Below are 24,421 nucleotides of genomic sequence, written 5' to 3'. Positions count from 1 at the left end.
CAGCAGCTCAGAATCAACCTGAATCAACATTCATACTAAGTGGATTAAATACATATTTTAAATAGCTTTCCATCACTTCAATTAATCCTTTGCCGCCAAAAAGGATTACTGTATACTTATGAACAAACTTCTGGGTTTTGGGGTTTTGAATTCTTGGATTCAGAGTTGTGGACATTGCTTTACCTTTGAGACATATGTACAAATCCTTAATTCTGTTTTTCTGTTTGCTCATTTCATCATCTTTGCTTTTATCGCTGCTGCTTCTCTCCTGCTGACATTGATTTTCCTATTCTTTTACTGATCTCTTGAGTTGACTTAGTTTATGTGTGTTTTCTTTCTTTCTTGGTAGTGACAGTATTTAAGACTATACCTGTACTTTGTGAAAAGAGCTTTGGTTTACCTCATAAGTCTTTCTGTAGTGTTCTCATTTTTATAGTTTATAAAATAATCTCATTACACTGTAAAAAGTCCTGTTTATCTCAGTATCTACTTAGAAGGTGTTTTATAATTTCAAGGTATAAGGATACTTTTAAGCTTTAGTCATTAATTTCTAGTTACTGCATTGTGATGCTGCAGTGTTTATGAAGTGTGCTCTTAGTGTGGCAGGGTTGTTTTTTTTTTTTTTTTTTTTAATAAAAAAACCTGCTAGAATGGAATATTCAAATGAGGGGTATCTTTCAAAATATGCTTGTTCTACCAGTGTTTCCATTACTCAGACATTTCTCATCTCTTTTGTTAGAATGCTTAAAGAGTTCACCTCTCAATAAAAACACACAAAGAAAGCAATCACTTTGCTTTATAGTTATATTTCTCAGATTGATTAAAAGCAGCGTTATTTAGCCATTCACCTTTTCTACCTTACTTTGCTCCAAGTGGTGACAGTTTTCAAAGAGCAAATCTATATTCAAGGGACAAAAAACTTACCACCATTGAAGGTTTTTTTTTTTTTTTTAAAGAAACCTAAGCCAAAGAAGGCAGAAATAGAAAATTCCAATTTTTAAAACAATGGCATTCGTAAGACAAGTATCTTTTTTATCCCCTCCCCTTTTTACCCAGGACACATATTGATGGAAATTGCATCAAAGGGTAGCATGATTTGTAAAGAGAGATCCCATTACCTATTTATGACCATACATCACAGAATTCATTTTATGTTACTTACCTAAAAGTCACAGTGTTTGTGGCGAGTGGTAGAAGCAAGGGTACCAATGTGAACTAATCTGTCATTTATTTAATGAACCTAAATTCTTACTCCAGTTGTCACTTTCTTGCTGTGGCTTTGACTGGGTCCTGTCCATTTTCAGAGCCTGGGTTTTCTCCAGAGAGTAAGCTTTGTTTTGGGAAATTATCTTAGACAAATGAGATGAAATATGGAAGCCATTTTGACCTCCCAGAGACAACATCAAGGTATACATTGAGGCACTAACTATCGTAATTATAACATGGAAAGGATGTAGTATAAAACGGTGATATAACAAAATTTAATGCTGTGATCTCATATTCATTTAGAGAATTTCTTTAATTTTAGTCCTAAAACCTCACTTTGGTTTGTTTTAGTCATCCTGTTCCTCCCAGGAGAAGTTGCACCAGTTACCATATCAACCAACACCAGATGAATTACACTTCTTATCAAAACATTTTTGTACCACCGAAAGCATCGCCACAGAGAGCAGATGCAGGAATACACCCATGCGCCCCCGTTCCCGAAGTCTGAGGTTTGTAGCCCAGATTGAAAAATTTCAATGAGTTGGATAATCTCCTTTCAACCATTACAAGGGAAGACTTTTGGTCCTGTAATTCATATATGTGCTAATTAATTTATGAGCTACTATATATAGTTTTCCATCTACACGTGATATTGTGAATTACCATTGAAAGGCATCTTAGTATTTTTCTTTTAAATCCTTAACAATTTGCTAATTGCTGTGGTAGCAGTAACCGTGATGGACTACAGGGACCACCTAGAGAAACTTCGAGCCATTGGAAATTTCAAGACCGTCTAATTATGGTGCTACATCAATTAATATTTTACCAGGAAGAGGCTGGGCTGAAAAGGAAGGACAGCACGTTTGGGTTCACATGTGGAATTCAGATTCCACTTTACGAAAAGCCACCCAGATCTTTCATTCTTCCTTCCCATCACAAGTCTTACTTTCTCCAGGATTAGGAGCAAATTGTTAGGAGTTTGTATCCCTTGTATTTTGTGGGTACCATATGTAGTCCATTTGACATTGAGTAGAGCCAGTTTTGTTTTGGCCTTGTCTCAAAAAATTGCGTATATCACAGTTTGGCTCTTCAGGAAACAGACTCTGTAACACAGACCAGGATGTTTATTAGGGACTGCTTGGGAAGTACGTCTGTGGGAGGTGGGGAGGAAGCAGGATTGGGCAGAGGGAGAAATCTAGCTGCAGTGCAGACGTGACAGCTGCAGCCAACCCCACAGGGAGCTCTAGGGATGACACGACCCATCAGAGCTGTCCCTCTGGGCCAGATGGCCCTTCCTTTATATCCCTGCCTCCGTCCTGGGATGTGGTACCCTGGGAAGGACATGGCCTTGGGTGAGGGGGCTCTGTAGCTGAGGCCATCCCTGAAGGGACTGGCAGCTGAAGCCTTCTGCAATCCCAGCAGCTGGACAACAGGTCCTTCTCTGCAAGGGGAGCAGGGTGGTCTTTCTTCAGGCCCTCCACAGATACTCCAGAGATCTTCATGCTGTAGAAGTGGTCTGCTTTGATATATTAAGGTTTATTGTAAAACATAGTTTGTCAGGTGTTCCGTTGAACATCAGAGTTTTCTGAGAAGGGTTTTCCCTTTGTACCCTTCTTATTTAGTGTCATATATAGTAAATGCAGCTACATGGCATAATTGTGTTAGATTATTTTGAGATATGGAATAAAAGACCAATTTCACGAATTCATTTAGAGCTGTATTCATTCAATACATATTCATTCATCGTATTTTACCACATGGGTGCCATTTTTGGTTTTATGAAAGGAGTTCCTAGGATATCTACTACAAGCAGCTGTGTCCTCTGAGGAATATATAAACTCGCACTGAAATTGCCTGACTGTATACCACTAGGAAGGAGCAGGCACCTACTGTTGTAGTAGAGAAAACACAGAGTTGTATGCCTGTGTTTAGTACTGTACACAATGCCTTCCTCAGCATCCCAAATAAATATTTGCCAGGCCAGAAAATGGATTTCAGTGGTGACACCTGTGCCGTGGAGCACTCTTAAACCTCTTCAGTGGTACGTGGCAGAGCGCAGGTGTATGATGAAAGTGTGAAATTATACAGTTCAGCATGCCCTAGATGTTGCTGTTTGTAGCTACCCTGTCTTCTTTTATATTGCAGTTCATTAATTGGTTTCTAGAACCACGCAAACGCATGCAACATAGAAAATATAATCACAATTTAAGAACGTTTTCTGAACCTTTATATTGTAGCTATAATTAATTTGCAGCATTCCACTTCTGGAGCTTTCTTTATGAACACTATTCGGGGTTTCTGTGCGTTTGTGAGTAGGTGTGCGTGCTAATGACTGATTTTGCAGTTTATTACCTAATACACTTTTCTTACAAAGACCGCATAGTACTTTTGATGCAACCAATTGTTATAAATGAAAAGCTTATTTTCATTTCATGCTGTGGCAAGTTTAAAAGGGTAATTTGCTTTGCTTGCAGCCCTGGACGCTCTCCCGCCTGCTGTGACCATGAAATAATTATGATGAACCATGTCTACAAGGAAAGATTCCCAAAGGTAATGAGTTGAATTGAAGATGCCTAGCATCTAAACAAATGGGCAGCCTAGGTTTAGCCTCTGTAAGGTGTTTGCCGTGGGAAGTAATGGTCCAGTCCATTGATGACTCTCTTTATAAAATAGCACCATAGCCTTCTTTAGAAAGATAAAATCACTAAACGTTTTTAAAAGCTGCCGAGAACTAGCCACACATTCCGTGGGCTGAACCGGCTGTAACATGAGTGCCACTGGTTGTCCTACCCACTGGGTGAGCCTGGTGAGGTACTCCAGAGAGCGTCAGCTTTGAAAGGCCTCTGGACCCTGGTGCTCCTTCTGCCCGTGTTCTGGGCCTGCTGCTGTATGGTCAAGCAGAAATTGTTTTCCTTCCTCAGAAGCCTGTAAATTGGTATGTGTCACGCAAGTCTTTTACTTTTTTCACCCGATTTTTCTTTTCTGTGGCTTCCGATCTCTTTAGCAATCATACCTCTAACCCCCTTAGAAGGAAAGGTCCAGTTGCAGTGTTCCCTGTTAGACCAGCAATTTGGACTGAGCCAGAGAGACCTTGACGAAGGGTTGTTGCCGGATGCCCTGGCTGCAAGGAGCTCCCGTCACCTTGCAGCTTTTCCACAGCTTTTCCACCAGCGTGTTCCTACACATTTGGGAGAAGCAATTTCTCCATTCTGTTCCTGTCCCTCCCCCATCACCTTTGTAACCCTAGGCAGTAGAGCAAAAGGAAATCTTTGGCTTCATAAATCAGGAGTAGAGAACTTATTATTTGTAACGAACCCAACATTGATATCACTGATTACAGCCATTTTAGCCATTTATCACATGTCACTTGTTCACCAGACAAATAGATCCTGACTATACTAGTTAATACTGGTTAGGATTTTAGAAGGGAACAGGAAGCAGAGGGAGTCTCCCAGCATATACAATTAATGCAGGCAAGGAACATTGATTAGGCAGTCGGGGATCCCAGAGAATGAAATAAAAGTTGGGAAGGAAATTTTAGATTTATGTTACCAAGGGAATCCCCTTGGCCATTTGCCCATGATGCAGCTTTTTGAGGTATGAGTAAGGATGATATAGGATGCTTGTTCCCAGTACATTAAAACACAGCCAGAGGAACAAACTCTTGGCCCACGCTGTGAAACTCCAGCAACGATCCTGATTTTTGAATAGGTAAAAACAGAGCTACAATATTTGATACTTTTGGCAATCTATCTGAAAGAGCCCAAGATCTGAAATGAGAGCACAGCGATTCACAGGTACTGAGTTATTTGGAGAAGCTTACATGTACCACTTTACATTTGATAGGGCAGAGGAAAAAAGTAATTATCACCCTGGGAGATTCAGTTTCTCCTATATACCTCAGATCTTTTTCCCACATGGTGAGGCTGCTGCTGCTGCTGCTGCTGCTGCTGCTGCTGCTGCTGCTGCTGCTGCTGCTGCTTTCTTTTTTATTCCAAATAGACTTTAGTTTTTAGGTTCATGGCAAAATTGAACAGAAAGTACAGAGAGTTCCCAAATGCTCCCTGACCCTACACATGCACAGCCCCCTCCCATCAACATCCCCGCCACAGCCCAAGAGTGGTCTGTTTGTTATAATCGATGAACCTATACTGACATATCGTAATCACCTAAAGTCCATCGTTTGCATTAGGGTTCTCTGTTGTGTGGTATATTCCGTGGGTTTTGACAAGTGTATAATGATATATATGTACCATTATAGTATCTTACAGAAGGGAGTCTTCTTTTAAATTTAATTTCTAGAATTCTATTTAATAACTTGTGGAGGTCTTTGTAAATGCTAGATAAATGTGACTATTGAGTTGTTTACATATATGTTTCCTTGTATTACATCCGTGTGTGCCTGTCATCTCCAAACAGGCTACAGCTCAGATGGAAGAGCGCCTAAAGGAAATAATCACCAGCTACTCCCCGGACCACGTCCTCCCCCTCGCAGATGGAGTGCTTAGTTTCACTCACCATCAGATTATTGAACTGGCTCGTGATTGCTTGGATAAATCCCACCAGGGCCTCATCACCTCACGATACTTCCTTGAATTACAGCACAAGTTAGATAAGTTGCTACATGAGGTATAGACCCTACACCTTATAAAGTTTTCTGATTTGTTTTGCTTTTCCCCTGAAATAAGAAAAAATTTTATGGGAGCATTTGCTCAGCAAGTTTTAGCCATGAGACAGAGTTCATATTCCAGGCAAGCGAAGAGGAAGAAGAAAAAAGAAAAAATCGATTGCTACTGGCTGTGAATGGATTCTGGTCAACGTTCAGAGTAATAGAAAGTTAATGTTAATAACCTTTACAGGAACCTCGGGTCCCAACAATCTATGGCTCTAGGATAAGTGGATTGTGAAGGATTTTGAAGCAGTGACTTTTTTTTTCCCTCCTTAACCATAAAGTTAGAAATTGCCTGAGTGTATGTACATTATTTAATGATGCAGTCTAGTTCTAATATCTGGAAAAGCTAAATGGAAAATTGCTGGCTTCTTCCAGGCCATGTGTCCTATTAATCAACCTGCAGGTGGTGTTGGGTAGTAAATGGCAACTTATATTTTCATTAGTGTCAGTTTTTCTTCTAACAAAATATCCAATTTCTAAAATGACAGATAAACACAGGCCCCTTCCAGGCTTAACACTTGCAGTCCTAGCTCCTGATAACACCCAGGACAGGAAGGGAGGGTGTATAGTGGAATGCAATTAACGCGTAATATTGCTGTCCTGACTGAAATTGATCAGCCACAGCCTACAAGTAAAACCTGTTTAGCCCATATGTTTGGATATATTGTATTTCTGTATCCCATCGGCATACATTAAGCCCATGTAAATAAAACCGTAGGTGGTTTTCTCTAAGCATGATTGTGTAAATAATTGCATGGAACTGAAAGAAAATATTGGCATCCTAATTTTCTAGAAATCCATCTGTCCTTTGCTCATACTGAATTTAGTTGTGGCAAGATGAGATGATCCCTCTCTGACTAGCAGCCACCAGTTTTCCTCCCTTTCCCATTCTAAACCTCCCAACAGAGTTTTCTATGCTCCGTTCCCATTTCTCACATTTCAACCTCTTGCAGCTCACTAAGGGAATGTTTCTCAGACTGTCTTTGGATGAACACACTGTCTTCAGGTTTTGTTGTCAATTTCCAATTTTTCATGGACCAATTCTGCTGTAAATTATGATGAAAATTAATTTACCTCTGTGAGCTAGATCTTCCTTAATTCCATAGTTCAGTCCCAGGCTATTACCATAATTACTGGTTAAGTTCTGTGGTTCATTCCTTCATAGGCATTCCCTGAAAAGGGTAGAACCCAAAGGTGAAGCTATTTACATTGAAATCCCCCACTTAATTTTGTTTCTGTATGACAGACTTGGCAGGTTGTTTCATGGCCACTAAAAAAAATCTTAGGGTTTCAAAAATCATCTGAATGCACCACGTAATAGGTTAACATTGGTGACTTTTAGAGAAATTTCTCTCTCGGGCAGAGAAGCATGTATACGTGTGTAACATAAAGAGCATCATCAGGTTTGAATAAGGATGTTTTCTTATTTATTTTCACAGATAAACATTTTCCTTCAATCCTTTTGTGAAAATTAAAACTGTCTTCAGAATCACATTCACAGTGTCCTTCCAGAGTTTGGAGCTAACAGGTCTCAGGGGAACTTGCTCCTTCGGATAGAATCACATTGTGAGGCCTGGCTTTGCCTTCCCGTCGATGCAATTATTGTCAGTTCCCAGCCATGACATTGTGTGCCCGCCTAGCCTGTCTCCCCGCCACTGTTCCCATTGTCAATCCTTTGCACACTCAGGCCAAGTCCCCCTGAGGTTGAGTAGCTTGATTTAACTGATGCCTTTTTAAAGTCCTGAGGTCTAGGTCAATTCCAGAGGAAAGCTTTTATGTCTCCATTCTTTTTTCACTTAGGTGTATTTAGCCAAAGAAAATAAAGTGCCCAGGAAGCTATAACGTACTCTCAAATCTTAGTCTCCATATTTTTTATACTGGCCAACACTTAAAGTACAAACACAGGGAATCCAGGAATGCTGGAGCTTGCTGCCGGCAGCCACTAAACTATTTCTCTTCTCATGCTGAGTGTGTGGTTTTGTTTGGTGTTGTTTTAACAAAGTTCCCATCTCCCCTATTGATAGTAGACAAAATATTATTTGTGTTAGTATAACTCATTGTATGTTTTGGCCTTGGTTGCGGCTGATAATTCTCAGAAGTAAGAAGTTGGAATGAACTGATTATTTTTACAATTTTTGAAATGGAATTTGTATAATCTGAGCTATTTTTAATTTTTTAAGATATAAAGTTCTTGTTTCTCCTTGAAGAGACCACCAAAACATGTTTAGGCTTTTTAGACTCTCTTTATATTCCTTAATCCATAAAGCAGTAATTATTATAGTAAGAGGATTATCAATCCAGAAGTTAGGTGGGTTTTTTTGGCTTCATCTTTAAGGTTTTCTGTTTAGTTTTGATTAAGGATAAACTATAAAGAAGACATCTAACCTTATTTCTTGGTATTCACTGTATCTTCCTAAATCCGTTTTTGTTACAAAACAAAAAATGAAAAGAAAACTTAAAGACAGTTTAAATATTATGTATGTCTCCTTGTATGTGTCCTGACATCCTTACTGGTTACTAGAACCTATAGCTATAGTTAACACTTGGTTGTCTTTAAACACATTCTGTTCTACAGTTATTCACCAGTGGTCATTTTCTCTGTGTTTTTTCTTTTAAATGTTAGCTTTTTGGTTTTTCCTGTATATGGTTTCTCTACCTACATTTTGGAAAGTTGCCTTTGATTTAATGACTTAAATTTAGTAAACATACTACTCCTAAGTATAATCATTTTTCATAGATTTGGTCTGACACTTCTTTTTATGGGCAGGCTAGTTCTTGTCAGAATAAAGCACCTTCAAGAATGATTTTAAATGTTTATTACCATATCTATGAAATTGTATTCTATTGCACCAACATCACCTTGATACTTTTTTTTAATCCTTGAAGGAAAGCAAATCATAAAAATTAAGAAAGCCTGAAAGTGAGCATGTGTAGAAGTTTATATTTAAACTTTTAAAACTTTGGTTTTATATCTGCCAGATTTACCTCATTTCTTCAAAAAATATTGAAAATTAAAATGACTGTTAATAAACTAAGTTCTGTCCTCAGGATATCTTTTGTGCTTAGATTTCACATGTTAGGCAACATGTAAAATAAAATTTTAGAAGATTTTGAGTCAGTTAAGCTTTACTGAGTTGAGTATCTAGGTATTATTTATTCATTATGTGAAATCAAATTCATATGTATGTATCCAAGTATAAACAGTATTCACCTAACATTTGAAATAAGCAGTGTACAACTTCTTACATATTATGAAATAGCTAACTTACAGGCTAATAGTCTTGTATATATAAAACATATTTCATGAATGTGTTAAATGCCCAGGTTAACAAAATCAGTCCTTCACTGTGTTAGCCATTTCATACATTTAAGAAGTTACATCTGGAAAATCAAGGTTCCTCATCAGCTGCCCACTCTACTTGGGCCATGTACTCAATGTGTCATAAACTTTTAATGTCTGCTTCACTCATGGTCCACATTGAGAGCCCTAATATTTGATTTTTAACACAGAGAATAAGTCAAAGTTTTGCAATTAAAATTTAGCTGATAGAGCCATTTTGTAGATATAGACGTTTAATAGTGTCCATTTATGTAGAGATAATGTCTGCTTCTCAATCTTTTAGAAGTATTTTCTAAGTCGCTTAATTTTTGGATATTTGCAGTTATCTAATTAGCATGCTTTGCTGATTTTCTTTCCCATTTAGTGGAGCAGCTCTGTCTCATCATTCTTTTCATTGCTTCCTCATAGGCTCATGATCGTTCAGAAAGTGGAGAATTGGCATTTATCAAACAGCTAGTTCGAAAGATCCTGATTGTTATTGCCCGTCCTGCTCGGTTATTAGAGTGCCTGGTGAGTTGCCCCTCGAGGTGATTTTGTTACTTACTGTTAACTGTGGGAAAGCAGGGACCACCAGAAAGCTCCAATTGCATTTGGCTTCAAAGAGCTAAATAGAAAGAGTCAAGAGAAACAGCGACACGTGAATGTTGATGACAACAGCCGTGTGTGCTTTTTCTTGCCCGGTTTTCAGTAAAAGTTCTAGGACTTGTGTTGTGTTAAGAGATAGTTATATCACAGTCTGGTCAAACTTAAAAAACGATCATGAAATAATGTGCTTGACTTTATCTCAGCATAATTTCTATGTTGTAGCTCATTTAGAACACTCTCTGTACCCCACTTTTTTGGAGGTGCCAAGATGAAGAGAGAGGGAAATCAGAGATACGATATACGGTGACCTGTGGTTATAATTGTTACTTTTAAAATGTGGCATGTTCGAAATAAGTGCTAGTCAGCCGTCCATTCGGAGAATACAGTATGGCCTTATCCAGACCTAAAGGAATGAGACTTTCCAAGATTAGTTTGTTTTATCAATTATACTTTCTTTAGTCAGTGACCATGTTCCTGTTTTAAAATCTTGGCTTTGTTTTATGTAATTTTGATTGAGATTTCAGTCAACACTGAACAAAGACGAAGCTTCGAACATAAGAATAGTTTTATGGGGCTTAATGTAGTGTCAAAACTCACTTTTAAGTTTCGCTAATAGCCATTTATAACACTGAGCACAATACAGCTTTTCAGAATTTTACGTACACATATGTACAGACATGGTGATATTGCTTTGGTTTTGCTCTTACTTTAATTAAGATTCATAGTTTTCTATAACAGTGAAATGTTTATAGCCCCGTAAACACATACCTGTGCATAGTGAGATGTGGTGGAAGGTGAGTCTGGAGGAGAAAGGTAGGTGTGTGGTGGAGGAAGGCTTTCCATCAATGGCCGGGACACTTGGAATCACAGAATCGAAAGCATCATTCAGCAGTTGAGTGTCTCTGGAAGGATAAAGGGAAGGAAGAATACTCAAGATGCCTCTGGGGAGAACTGTGTGACTGGCAGATGCAGGCAGAAGACTGAGTGTTTCCTGCTCTTCCTGTTGTACCTTTTGAATTATGCACCACAGCTTGTACTTCCCTGCAGTTGTTCAGTTTGGGGGAAAATACCATTTAGCATCAAAACTTGCTTCTCTGGACGGCAGCAGACATGCTAAGAGAGATGTTGCGCTAAAGGGGGAAATGACTTTTTTTTTTACAGTAATCACTCTTAATCAGAAGAGAAACAGTAAAAGTACATGTAGCCTATCAAAGATAGAAACAAGTGAGCTTAGAAGTAGATCTGAAGATGTTGCTGCTTTCCATGATGTTTAAAGCTCAAATGAAACTGGAGTTTGAGAGTTTTAGGGAATGTTTCCCCCGACCAGTCATCTTAGGCCTGTAGTCCCAGGCTTGCCTTGTCTCTGGTTGTAGGTTTATGTAAAGGGTACTGAGTGTGGACAGTGGTTTGGCCTTACTCTGTTTGTAGCATGCTTTTTCATATGGCCTTTAGAAAATACTTGAGTAATTCTCAGGTGAAATACTGAGATTCCACAGTTGCCTATATGGGGCACTAATCAAAAGGAGAAAAATTCTGGGAGTGGGAGGATCTAGGAAATCTAACTGAAAACAGTAACTGTGCTTTAAATCTGTAATTGTTTACAACACATAAATCCGCAGCATCCATCTAGAGTGATGTGATCCTAAGGTTTTTATTACATACTAGAAGCAACAGACAGCAAAATAAAGTAAAATACTTAGGAAAAACGTGTTCCCAAATTTTTACTGAAGACAGAGGTAACTGGAGGTGCTAATTTCATATTTTTCTCTCTTAATGTTCACATTATGTGAATATTAATAACTTAATTTTAGAGCTCGGTGATAAAATTTGGGGATTTTTCTTTCTAATATTTTTGGACACCTCTGTACCAAGGGAGTTTCCTACAAAACCTTTGAGAAAAATGCATCCTAACATTATTTCTTTTGTGGCTGTTTGTATAGAGAGAGAAACTGAATCTTCTGGATGAGATTCACAGATTTTTTAAACTTTACTAAAAAGGCACAATTAAAAATTCCGACCTGTTCATTTTCAATAAGATAGATATCTTAAGTGGGGCCTAGTGCCTTCAAAGTCACATTACAAGGAAGTTGGAAATGGAAATTGTCTTTGGGTTACCAAGTACTGAAATGTATTGTCTTAGAATATGATTAGGCTTTGAATATGAACTGAAAATTATATGCTTTTTAAACGAAGTAATCCATCTGCCTTCCTTCTGTATAAATAACTTATTACCATGTGTATCCAGCAAGTTTACTGTGAGTGTGGTTTATGTAATAAAACCGCAGACAGTTTTGGCTCGAAGAAGTATCCATCTCTGTTTGTCTTCTGCTAGGAATTTGATCCTGAAGAATTTTACTACCTATTGGAAGCAGCAGAAGGCCATGCAAAAGAAGGACAGGTTATTAAAACTGACATTCCCAGGTACATCATTAGCCAGCTGGGTCTCAATAAGGATCCTCTGGAAGGTGAGTACCCTGATTGGGCTAAACTTTTACTTGCGTAGGCACCGTGGCCTCATGGAAAAACTTAGTGGCAAGTCTTTATTTTTTCTCATGTTTTGGCTCTATCTATTGAAAAGGCCAAATTTGGGGACCAATTGTGATTTAAAGGAAAGAACTATATGTTGACTTTTGTGTTTAACTAGAGTAGGGAAGAGACCTTGAAATCCTAGAGTCTTATCAGCCTAACAATTCCAGAGCATCCAAGAAGGGTTTAGATTTCCATCTTCCCTGGGGGTTATTTTTTCCCTTGCAGAGCTCCTTTGGATTCTTCTCAAGGGTGCACATTTTGAAAATGTTGGTAAATGAATTAATTACATTTAATTTAAAAGTGACATTTAAATGTAATTTGGGAGTCAGGTAACTGATAACTGATGATTAACTTTAAATCAGATTCAGTGTTCGTAAATCTGTTTTTACTTACTTGTCTCAAAAAGGTATGAAAAATAGTAATGTACTGGAGAGCCAGTTGGGGGGAAATTTTTTTAGAACTTGTACAAGGATTCATGGTTGATTCAAATAAAAAAATATAGGTCTAATGCTATTAAATGCAGAGAAGAGGAAGCACCCTGTTAGTGATTTTTTTTTCAAATCTGATATTGGGAAACCACTCCTTCCACCACCTTTTCCTGTTCATTATTGTTTGGGATTGTCATTTAAAACACTTAGGTTATATACTGCCTGAAAAGACTCAAAAGCAATCATAGACTCCTTTATTCAAAACTGCCTTCCTGGGTCATTAAGTTGAATTTGCAAAGTGTTATATGCTAAGTTGTTTGTGATGATGCTAACTGCTGGCAGATATTCTCCCATCTACAGCCAGGGAACCTGCTGCTCTCTGCCTGCTCTCCTATTTCCCCTGCTTTATTTGCTCTTATGGCCATCGGATCTTTGCTTCCAGTGAAATGATGCATGCATTACCGGGAGATAATGCCAGATAAATTTATACTGTACTGAAAGCAGTACCACAACAGATTCATCACTTATCAGAGTCTGGTGGCTGCTTTTCTGAAAAGTTCCCTGGGGAGAGATTTTTTCCCCATAGCTTTTAAATTACCATCTTTACCTTTTTGAACCATGAGTCTTCAGAAATGGTTTAAATCACTGAAATAAAAAGGGCAGATGTTTAATGGTATTTAGATGAGTTTTAAAAATCTCTTCAGGCATTACAAAATGATGCCTTAGCTTCCTGCTTCAAAAGCTGACTCTTGGTTCCATTCCATTACTACCCACTGCTTACAAATAATATGTATTTCCCAGATCATAGTTATTTAGCAGAAACTCTATTTAAAATAGAACCATCTTTTAATTTGTTTTTTTATGAAAGTAATTGGAGTGGGGGAGACTGTCAAAGTATATTACGGTGACTCTTCACGCCGGCAGAGTTAGCTGTGTCAGCCTTTGAATTGTAGACTGAGTGAGCTCTTCACAGTTTTCTTACCTGGTAGTAAATATCACTGTAGGCTGAACCTTTGGTAGGTGAATAATCTGAGGCCCATTTATATGCCTTTATTTGTCTTTAAAACATTTTAATAGTGATTTTTGACAAGTTTCATGTTTAATTATACCAATCTATCACTGGGAGTTGTTTTTAACTTTTAACACTTAATTTTCTTGATTCAGATCTGAGGGTAATTTTTAATCTGTTTTCTCCAATCACTTAAAATGTGATTATTGCAAACTCTGATCTACATTTGTTTCCCTTCTTGTCATCACGGACACCAGCAGACCTAAAGCCTGACATCTGAAGGTTAAGAGTGGGACTCTGGAATGGGACTACCCAGAGTGTCAGTGCAGACTGTGTGACCTTGATCACACTGTGATGAGCTTCTTGGCGCCTCAGTGTTTTCCATAAAAACTGGATAATGGTACCTATTCATAGGGTTGTTTTTAGGATTATATGAGTTCACCTCTGCACCTAAGATGTAATAATGCTTAATAAATAAATAATAGTAAAATTGCCCCTTTGAGCCCCTCCAACTGAATACATTATAGTCTACCTCCTAGTCTATAAATCTAAAGTGCTAGTCACATAGGACGTTGAGGTCATTTGAATGACACCAAGAAAGCACACAGTTTGTACTGAGCTCATTTTTAATTCCCGAACTTCCTCCGTAAGTAAACTGGGTTAGTGTCAATCTCCAGTTATTTTGGTTTCTGGAGTTAATTTTTCTCTAAAGACAGCACTCCGTTGTTGCTTTGCTTCATGTGTGTTATGTGTAATCTCTCCCAAAAAAGGATGATTATATTTATAAGAACATGAATACATAAAATTCTGAGAGCCTAAGAAATAATATTAGATGCACACAAAAATATGTAACTAAAAACTATAACTTTTTATTATACACGTTGGATTTTCAAAAATTAGAAAATTCAAATTACCTGTGATCCTACTACCACTTAGCGATAACCCCCTTTTAAAGTTTTGGAGAAAAATTTTTCATGTTCTTTTTTTTTAATAAAACATGTTTTGTTTTTTCTTAAGTGTGCATTGTTTGATAAAAATCAAAATGAACGGTAAAATAAATTAGGTTTTCTCATTTACTTATATAGACTTGAGGATGCATTCCAGTGTAGGTTGAGCAATGAAATGCTTTGTCTCTTAACTAGAGCACTAGGGTAGAATTTAGGCTGGTGTCAAGCATGTGGCATCCAGCCTAGTACTGAATACTTTACATGAGATAATTAATGGTAATAAATAACGATCAACATTCAGCGAGCACTTAATTTTTGTTAGTCAACATGCTAAGAGCTTTACATGCATTATCACATGTGATACTCATAAAAAACTCCAAGAGATGAACAATATTGTTCCCATCTTACAGAGGAAGAACCCAAGGTTAAAAAGCCACTAGTAAGTGCTCTTAGTGGTGGCAACTCGAGTCTTTTCAACTCCAAACTCCTCTTAACAACTGCTGTTGCTTCCTTTCTGACAAGTTGTGGATTCTTATGTACTAGGAGGGCTAGCTCTCAGTGGACGTGAGGGAATGGAGCAAGGGATGCTCATGACAACTTGGGACTCATCTCTGAGCTGTAGTCAGTGCATCTCTGATGCCTGTCAGAGCCTGGGAAACTTGCCTCTCTTGAGTATCTGATTACAAGCATAATCATTGAGCCCCCAAACCCTTTCCAAGCTGTGGTGATTGTGTCAGCCAGTGAATCCTGCTAACATGAGCAGAGACCCAGCTCTAAGTAGCTGTGTCTATGTGTTCATAAGAAATGGAGTTCTAGGAAAAAGGGCATGAAATGAACACTTTCAAAATATCAATATCAGTTGTTGGTTCTTTGCCATTTTGGAATTAAGATTTTCTCATGTGTACATTGGAGTATAGAGTAAATTCTTTTTTTAATATTGGAGAAATTGTGCTTCTTTTGTTTTAGCTTAGTACTCGTCTAGTTACAATTGTCCTACTTCTCTTAAACTTAGCTTTTTTTTTTTTTTTTTTTAATTTAGAAATGGCTCAGCTGGGAAACTATGATAGTGGGACAGCAGAAACACCAGAAACAGATGAATCAGTGAAAGTAAGTATCTTTCTTGATGAAATATGATGTTGGTTTTTCTGTTTACTAGCATCTGGAGATTTTGGCTGTGCTAATTACTTTATTTGTTCAACACATATCTATTGTGCTTCTATATGCAAGGCACCAGGCATACAGTTTTATCCCCTCTCTTCAAAGAGAAACAAATTAATAAAGAGAAATCATGACAAAAAATCAAAATGAGAAACTTGAGTAAGATCTATAAAGAAAAAGGGCCATGTGCTCCTGGAACGTAACATTAAAGAGATTTACCTTCGTAACATAAAGAGATTTACCAGTCCAGAAAGATCTCCTAAGGAAAGGACACTCGAGATGTGAGAAGTTACTAGGATGAGAAGGGGCAGAGGGAACATTCCAGGCCAAGGGACCATCATGTGATACAAGGGAGAGAGTATATCTGAAGGCTTAAGAGTGAGGGAGACCGTGCAGCCTAGAAAGCTCGGGTAAAAACTAGACACAGGCGTGCTTGCTGTTCATCTTTGTCAAATTGTTTCTTTCAAAGAACAGTGGGGGGCTTCCCTGGTGGCGCAGTGGTTGAGAGTCCGCCTGCCGATGCAGGGGACACGGGTTCGTGCCCCGGTCCGGGAAGATCCCACATGCCGCGGAGCGGCTGGGCCCGTGAGCCATGGCCGCTGAGCCTGTGCATCCGGAGCCTGTGTTCCGCAGCGGGAGAGGCCAGAGCAGTGAGAGGCCCGCGTACCGCCAAACAAACAAACAAAAAAGAAAACAAAGAACAGCGGGAAGCTGTTGAACTGTGGAGGAAATGTATGTGTGTGGAGGTTGAGGAGGCGTAGATAGGGAGATGACCCAAACAGAGTAACGACGTGAAAAAAAATCACACTGATGGCAGTGTAGGAAGTAGATGGGGTGAGGAAAGCCAGCTGGAGTGACCCTGGGGAGGCCATTTGAAAGTCTGCAGCAGTGACACAGATGAGAGGTCCTGGACGCTGGTGCCATTCTTCCTAATTGTGAATAGCAGAAGAGGAACCAGGATGGACCACCCCCGGCATCGGGGGGTGGTCAGGAAAGAGGGGCAGCTGTGTAGCCTGGGGGCTTAAAAATCCAGGCTCTGGAGTCAGGTTTCCAGATTTCAAAGCTGGCTTCACTTCTTACTAGCTTGGGGAAAAAAAAAAAAACTCTCTGTGCCTCAGTTTCCTCAACTGTAAAATAGATATAAAAGATTAAATAAGGGGCTTTCCTGGTGGTGCAGTGGTTGAGAGTCCGCCTGCCGATGCAGGGGACACGGGTTCGTGCCCCGGTCCGGGAAGATTCCCACATGCCGCGGAGCGGCTGGGCCCGTGAGCCATGGCCGCTGAGCCTGCGCGTCCGGAGCCTGTGCTCCGCAACGGGAGAGGCCACAACAGTGAGAGGCCCGCGAACCCCCCCCAAAAAAAAGCTTAAATAAGGTAGTCTGTGTAAAATGGTTAGGGCAGCTTCACATATGCTAAATATATGATAGCTGTTTTTGTTAGTTTCATCATAACCGCCATAATTTTGAATGCGCTTAAGCTGATGTTCCTTTGAGACATCCAAGGAGAACCACCGAGCAGTCAATTGTATATAAGGTGTGGGATCTTCGGCCCTCAGAGTGAGAGGTTTTGGTGGATGGTCTAGGTGACTTAGGAGTCATCCATAGGCATAGGTGAGGTCACTCAGGTGAGGAGGAGTTAATGAGACAAGAGGGCTGGTTCAGGGCCTTGTAGCTGGAGCTGTGGAGAGTAGTTGGAGTGGGGTGGCTGAACAAGTAAGGGGTCCCAGTCTTGGATTATGTTTTCTGAGGTGGGGTGTTGGCAGGTGATGAGTAGACCCAGGTCCTATGGCCAGAGGCCAAGGAGAAACAGAGAAAGGAACTGGTTGAATTGAGGAGGTCAGGTAGCCCAGAGGCCAGGTTGTTGGCTGAGTTATCTGTGTAGATACGAAAGTCACTCAGGATGGTGAGAGAATGCAGGCACTGAGGACAGTGGGAAGCTCGGTCTAAATCTTCCAGAGGTGGTGGGGCAGCCAAGTGGGCGGGTGCCAGCACTGAGTGGGGGAGGATGGCACATACCTCAGAGTCATGGGGTTTCTTCCAAAATTATGGGAAGGGGATTCTGGTCTCTGCGGAGGGAGCAGAACGACTCTTAACCCTCTCAGTGCTAAGATACATGGGGTGTGAGAAAATTTCGTAAAACAAAACAAAACAAAACTTTGTTTTTTCGTGTCCTTTGAACTAAACTTTTAAAAGAGCTATCTTTTTGAAAATTGGTGTCTAAACCATGGTAAGTAAGACTTACGGTGGATGGAAGTAAAGAAAGACGGGCATGCTCTGCCTGGCTGTCTCATTTGTTGCCGACTACCTCTTCCAAACAGGAAAGGTTGCCACAGGAATGAAATGGACATGCCCTGGTGAGTGGCAGAGAGGCCACGTGATCCACCAACCCGTAGAGGGCCACTCCAGCCCATTCTTTTTTGATTGACTGAAACTAGAATTAAGGTTTGGCATTTTGGACTTTAATCTTAAAACTTTAAAAGACTAGGGTGAGGCTCACCTGAATGGTTTACAGAGGTAAATTAAAAATCAGGAATTTTCAAAAACGTGGTGCCTCTGTCTCCTGGAAATGATGTTCACTTAAATGAAACTGAGCCAGTCATGAGGAGTAGTTTATCAGCACTGCTGTGGAAAATTGAGCTTTAAAGCCGTCCCCCAGGTTCCTTTGGCTAGAATACTGCACTTTAACATATTAAACAATAGAGCATGCAATTCAAATATTAGTTATTTTACTGCTAAAATCATTTTCTTAAATTCTGAGCTATTTTTTAACATCCATATTTTGTCTCCAAGAGCTCTAATGCTTCCCTGAAACTTCGAAGGAAACCTCGGGAAAGTGATTTTGAGACGATTAAATTGATTAGCAATGGAGCCTATGGGTGAGTAATTCAGGAAAACTCTCTATTATATTTTAACACACCTGAGAAATATATTCTTCACATTGATCTTATGCCAAATAGATGTTGTTGGGGACTTGAGTTTTCAGATCACTGCTCCTTCATTGACGGGTATCAGGTGAAGCCCAAATCATTTTTCATTGGATACCCAATCAGAAAACATTTCAAGTGACCTTGGGGTTATTTTAGAGCATGGGAGAGGAAGACTTTAGAAAGTAAAAATTTCTAAAGTAAGGGAAAATTTTTGTATATGCCTGTTTTTATGTAGATACACATACACATCTGGATATATATATATGAATATATATAAATTCATTTATAGCATTTCTACTTGAGAATTAGCCAGTACTTCCTGTCTGACCAGCAGTCAACCCTGGGAGAGTAGTACTTTAATAAGAAGGCTGATAGAAAATTTAAAGCAACACACTTCCTTTAGTCTTTACATAACACCAGGATTTTTTTTTTTTTTTCAATTGAACTCTATGCTATAGTCCGACCACATTAGTGGAGCCCCTTCCTTGATTCATTTTTATAGATACACGGTTTCCCTCTCAGGGCATGAGGTCAATACTGACAAGATCCCTCTGAGTTACTAATAGTTTGGAAGAGTAATTAATACGCAAACTATGTCCTGATCCATTTTAGACAGCCCAGAACTCTAGTTTAATTAAGTATTAATCCCAATTCCATCTGTAGGTGGACAGCAATCAACAATCCCGTAGACATTTATTGCCATTTATAACACACACAGCAGATGAGATAGAATCGATTTTTGTCACGCCACAAGGGATGTTTCTCCTTATGGTGTTTTCTTCACCTCTGATATTTTCCACACCATTAACTTAGTGAAGAACTTAAATATTTGTGAGTGCTTTCTATGCTTCACTGATTTGTTTTCAGGATTATGTCAAATGGCATATTTCCTGATGTGGCTTATAAATACTTTCTGATGTTTTATTTTTACAATGTTTTATTTCTTTTGAGGACCTCACTGAAACTCTTCTACCTAAGAAGATTGTTTTAGCATGCAGTTGTTTGTGGGTTTTGTTTATATATTATTGGCTTTTAGTCCTTTTTAGTTCTGGAGATCATCTGAGGATTTCTTGTTTGATTAGGGAAAAGACTGAACTTTGATGTAGGGGATCTGTGGGTTTGAGCACTGCTGAATTTTATTGCCGCTGGAATTCTGGCATAGGATTGTCTATGAAGCACCACTTTTATAAAATTTGGGCATATACTCCAAATACTTAGCAGTATTTGGAGTTCTAATTGGTTGAGTAAACTCATTTGTAGTGCAAATTAAGCCACTGTATAGTAGATGAGGTATAGCCCACTTTGGGGAATGGTTGGGAATATACAAGAAGTTAAACAAGCTGTGAATCAGTAAACACCCAGGACGCAGGCCAAGTCATTAATGGGCTTACAAGCTGCCTGTGGGAGCCTCTGCCGATCAGCCAAAAGCTTTTTTTTTCTCTTTTGCTCTTCTCCAAGTTAATCTCTCATTACATTTCTGACAGATTTCCTCTACGATTTAATTATTTTTAACTTAAAATTTGAATGGAGCTACGCCCATTGGCCCACCTGATCAGGATGCTGATAGCGGGCTTCTGTGAATTGGCTGAACAGATGGATCACGTAGGTCCATGAATTGGAGCCGTTCGAGGCTTTCTTGGGCATCCCTGTAACTGAGTCCCTCGCTCACATCAGTGACTTAGAGTGGCACCCGTTCTGTGACTTTTCAAATACTGGTTATGCTGGAAACTAACCCTTTCATTCGAGAGAGCTATAACACGTCATGGTTTTCTCAACATCCTACCTACTGACAATTCATGATATAGAGCCAATTTGCCAATTCGAGAAGCACCCAATTTCCTTCTCTGTTTAACAGGTTTCAGATCCTGACTGGAAGTTGCACCTCCCTTCATGCCAACTTAGCACTTTGTAGAAAGCGAACACCTACTGTGTGCCAGGCACTGGACTAGTCTCTTTATTCTCTTTATTTGTTCTCTTCTCACAAGCCCTTGTGAGGTGTTGATGTTACTTCCACTTAGTCGTGGAGAAAGAGGCTCCCAAGCCTGGTCACACATACTCTGACTGCAAGCAGAGCTCTTTTCTCCCTCTGAATATCGTTTATAACTTTTAGCCATCTTAATTAGGGTATAGAAATCCTTCTCCCATTGAGCGCTTCCACCTAGATTTTTAAATAACAATTTTGAATGTTTTCGAAGTAGAAGAATAGGATTGACCTAAAATTTTCTGAAGTAAGAAAGTTAAATTTGAGAGGCACAATGCTTCTTCCCCACTTCACATTTGCTTTCTAGCCTTGCCGCCCTTTCTGCTTTTTTTAACCCTCAGAGGACAGGGTCATTTACCTGAGAGACAGACTGACGGATGCTCCCTCTTGATAGCCTTTCCCCTCAGCTTCCCCCTAACACTTGCACTCTCCTTCCCACATGTGGATCTGCTCACCGGGATTCATGTATCAGGCTCTCAGATTCATGCATAATTTGATATGCATGAGATGTTCACACTCCCAGTAGGACTGATTCATTCTGCTCTAGATCCTGCCTGCTTCCGATTCCATTTCTCCCTCTCCCCCCCCCCCCCCCCCCCCTGCAACAGCCCCCCCCCCCCCCCGGCCCCGCGCCCCGCCGCCTCAGTTCTGCATGAGTGGAGTGATGCTTGGCTCCGCTGGCTGCCCCTCTCCCCATGCATCACCTCCCACCCTTGGGTCTTCCTATTTCACAGGGCGGGTCAGTGTAGGAAAAGAGACACAGAAGCCTTTTCAAAGAAAGCAACCCTTGAGGCCAGAAAACAGAGAAATGGGGGCCAAATCAGTTCAGTCTAGTTTTATAACCTTGGGCAGTTTGCAGCTCTGCTTAGCAGTGTTAGATGTCTGTCTGTCCCGCTCTGTTTCTCTGTCTCTCTCTCTCTTTCAGCCTCTCCCTCCCCCTCTCTCTCTCTCCCTCTGCCTCACTCTCTGCTGACTTGAGTAGATTTAATAGAAAAGCAATTTATAAGAATGGAGGATGGGAGGGAGGGAGACAAAGAGGGAAGAGATATGGGAACATATATATATGTATAACTGACTCACTCTGTTATAAAGCAGAAACTAACACACCATTGTAAAGCAATTATACCCCAATAAAGATGTTAAAAAAAAAAAAAAAGAATGGAGGAAAGGAGTATGTGAGAGACAACACATATTACTAAATAAACACATTTCAGCATTAGAAATAATATTTCCAAAGCAGTACAGAAATGTGAAAACATAACATAAACAAAACAAACAAAAATGCAGCTACAGGGAATTCTAATTAAGTCTAGTTGACTTTTGCAACTTAATCGAGTTATGTTTCTCCTGAGGAAATGGTATCTCAAGCTACCTATAGGATTAATTTCGACTGGTTTAGGTAAATTTCCCTAAGGATTACCTGATTATTTTAAGTACAATAGCAAGGGAAGACAGAAAGTCAAATCAAATTTTATGAATTGAAAATCTAAGAATAAAGATTGAAGGCCTTTTTACACAGTACCTAGTGTAGGTACTGGTCAAACTGGGTCTGAGGTATCTTTCTCTTTTGTTCTTTCATAAAATCACGTACAACCCTATTCTTTTTCCTTCACTTCCTGTTGTTCTCAAACGTATTGAGGAGCAGTTATTTATGTAAGAAATGGTGGAGCTTGGTTGAAAATCAAAATGGCAGCCTACTGATAGTCTAAAAGTGAAGTTAACAGTATCATATGTCTAGAGGTCCTCAGCCCTAAACTTACTCAATATTTTTTTTTTTTTTTTTTTTTTTTTTTTTTTACAAATAAAAAGAAATACAGGACAGCCTGTGAATGTAAATTTCATAACTCTTTCCATTCAATATTTTAAGGTCTTTTAAGTCAGAAAAAAAGTTGGTATTCCAAGATAAGGGTGTTTTCTTTTTTTGCTGTATGCGGGCCTCTCACTGCCGTGGCCTCTCCCGTCGCGGAGCACAGACTCCGGACGCGCAGGCTCAGCGGCCATGGCTCACGGGCCCAGCCACTCCGCGGCACGTGGGATCCTCCCAGACCGGGGCACGAACCCGCGTCCCCTGCATCGGCAGGCGGACTCCCAACCACTGCGCCACCAGGGAAGCCCTAAACTTACTCAATATTAAATATTGAAAGAAGTGATAGAAAATGAGCTGTATTCCAGTTGACTCTCAAGAATAGGCAAGTGCTTATATAGAGATACTGGCTTTTTCCTTTTAACATTTTCAATCCTAAAGTTCATTTTAAAAAACAGATTCTGTATCTCAAGAATCCCTCTTCATGACAATATATGCCAATGCATGTCTCATAGATGTAAGGGGAGGCCAAGTTCTTTTCTGTGCTCCCTTTGAATCTCTCTGTCCTGCTATCAGCTTCTGATTAGGAGAAGCTCAAGTGTCTTTAGATCTTGCTTTTATCCAATCAGTAATTGGAAAAAGAAAAAAATTGTCGTAGCCTTTAATGTGACTCAGAAAGAATGAGTAGTTGGTAAATGAAAACGTTCAAGTAGGAAATCACCAAAAAATTATATGTACTTTAAACATTTTAGTTTAACCTAAATATATGTAAACTGACTAGCCTTTCGATGTAAGCCCTTTATAAGACAGCCAGTATAAACAATACTTATACAGTCATTCCTTGGTATCCAAGGGGTATTGGTTCCAAGACCCCCCTCAGATACCAAAATCCACAGATACTCCTGTCCCTTATATAAAATGGCATCCTCTCATATATTTTAAATCATCTCTAGATTACTTATAATATCTAATACAATGTAAATGCTGCATAAATATCAATAGTTGCCAGTGTGGCGAATTCGAGTTTTGCTTCATGCAGTTTTCTGGATTTTGTTTGTTTCTTTGTTTTTAATGTTTTTCAATCCTCAGTTGATTGAATCTGAGGGTGCAGAAGCCGTGGCTATGTAGGGCTGACTGTACTATGTTCTTTGTTTCACACTTTTAGCTTTTTTACAGGTGAAGCAAGAACTGGAAGCAATCTGCCTAGATTTTTATTATTTTCTCAGCGTTTGGAATCTTCTCACTCCTACTAAATCAATAGGAATTCTACTTTAGTAACTCACATTTATCAGTGCTTTCCCAAGCATTCCACTCAGTTTTCTTATAAACAACAGTGCTTTCTCTTTTCACACTCGTAGCCAGAAGAACAGGTGTAGAAATTAACCCGGCTGGTGGGAGCCCAAAGTGTTTGGGAATCCTGAAGAGGATGCCTAGCCTCTGTGGAAAGCAGTAGGTGTCCAGCCAGCCAGCTCCCTTGTCCGTTTGTTGTACAGTGGGAATAAGAGTACCAGGTTATTCCTCGAGTTGGTTATGTGGAGTGTGGCTACGACAGCTTTTTACTATACAGGGAAGGAAGAACTAGAAGGCCAGAGAAAAGAGGAGAGAGAAAAAAGGTGTAAAGATTAAAAAAAAAAGAATGTTTAAACAGAGACCCCACAAATGTGTGATTTTGTGAGTGAAGGGAAAAGATGGATACAGTGAGAAGACAAAGACGTACACACTTCAAAGAAAGATGAATTCCTAGTTGAACGCTTAAGAGAAAAATGTGAATATTGGTTAAACTGAGATTGAATATACTTAAGATTTATGTAAGTGGATCACTCTGACATATTGGCCC

General features: G+C 39.5%; 1 protein-coding gene across 3 annotated transcripts in view; it reads left to right on the top strand.

The window, feature by feature from the left end:
* MAST4 (microtubule associated serine/threonine kinase family member 4) overlaps window positions 1–24,421 on the top strand; it is a 585,627-nt gene that overhangs the window by 522,269 nt on the left and 38,937 nt on the right. For all 3 annotated transcript variants that reach the window (XM_007457091.1, XM_007457090.1, XM_007457092.1), the window contains 7 exons: window positions 1,558–1,715; window positions 3,681–3,756; window positions 5,626–5,835; window positions 9,627–9,728; window positions 12,136–12,268; window positions 15,756–15,823; window positions 18,663–18,748. In XM_007457091.1, the coding sequence (XP_007457153.1) occupies window positions 1,558–1,715; window positions 3,681–3,756; window positions 5,626–5,835; window positions 9,627–9,728; window positions 12,136–12,268; window positions 15,756–15,823; window positions 18,663–18,748 (833 nt within the window). The remainder of the gene's footprint in view (window positions 1–1,557; window positions 1,716–3,680; window positions 3,757–5,625; window positions 5,836–9,626; window positions 9,729–12,135; window positions 12,269–15,755; window positions 15,824–18,662; window positions 18,749–24,421) is intronic.

The sequence above is a fragment of the Lipotes vexillifer genome, unplaced genomic scaffold (genome assembly GCF_000442215.2).
Source record: "Lipotes vexillifer unplaced genomic scaffold, Lipotes_vexillifer_v1.1 scaffold241, whole genome shotgun sequence".
Taxonomy (NCBI): domain Eukaryota; kingdom Metazoa; phylum Chordata; class Mammalia; order Artiodactyla; family Lipotidae; genus Lipotes; species Lipotes vexillifer.
The sequence above is the reverse complement of the archived record's forward strand: the minus strand, read 5'-3'. Positions and strand labels throughout refer to the sequence as shown.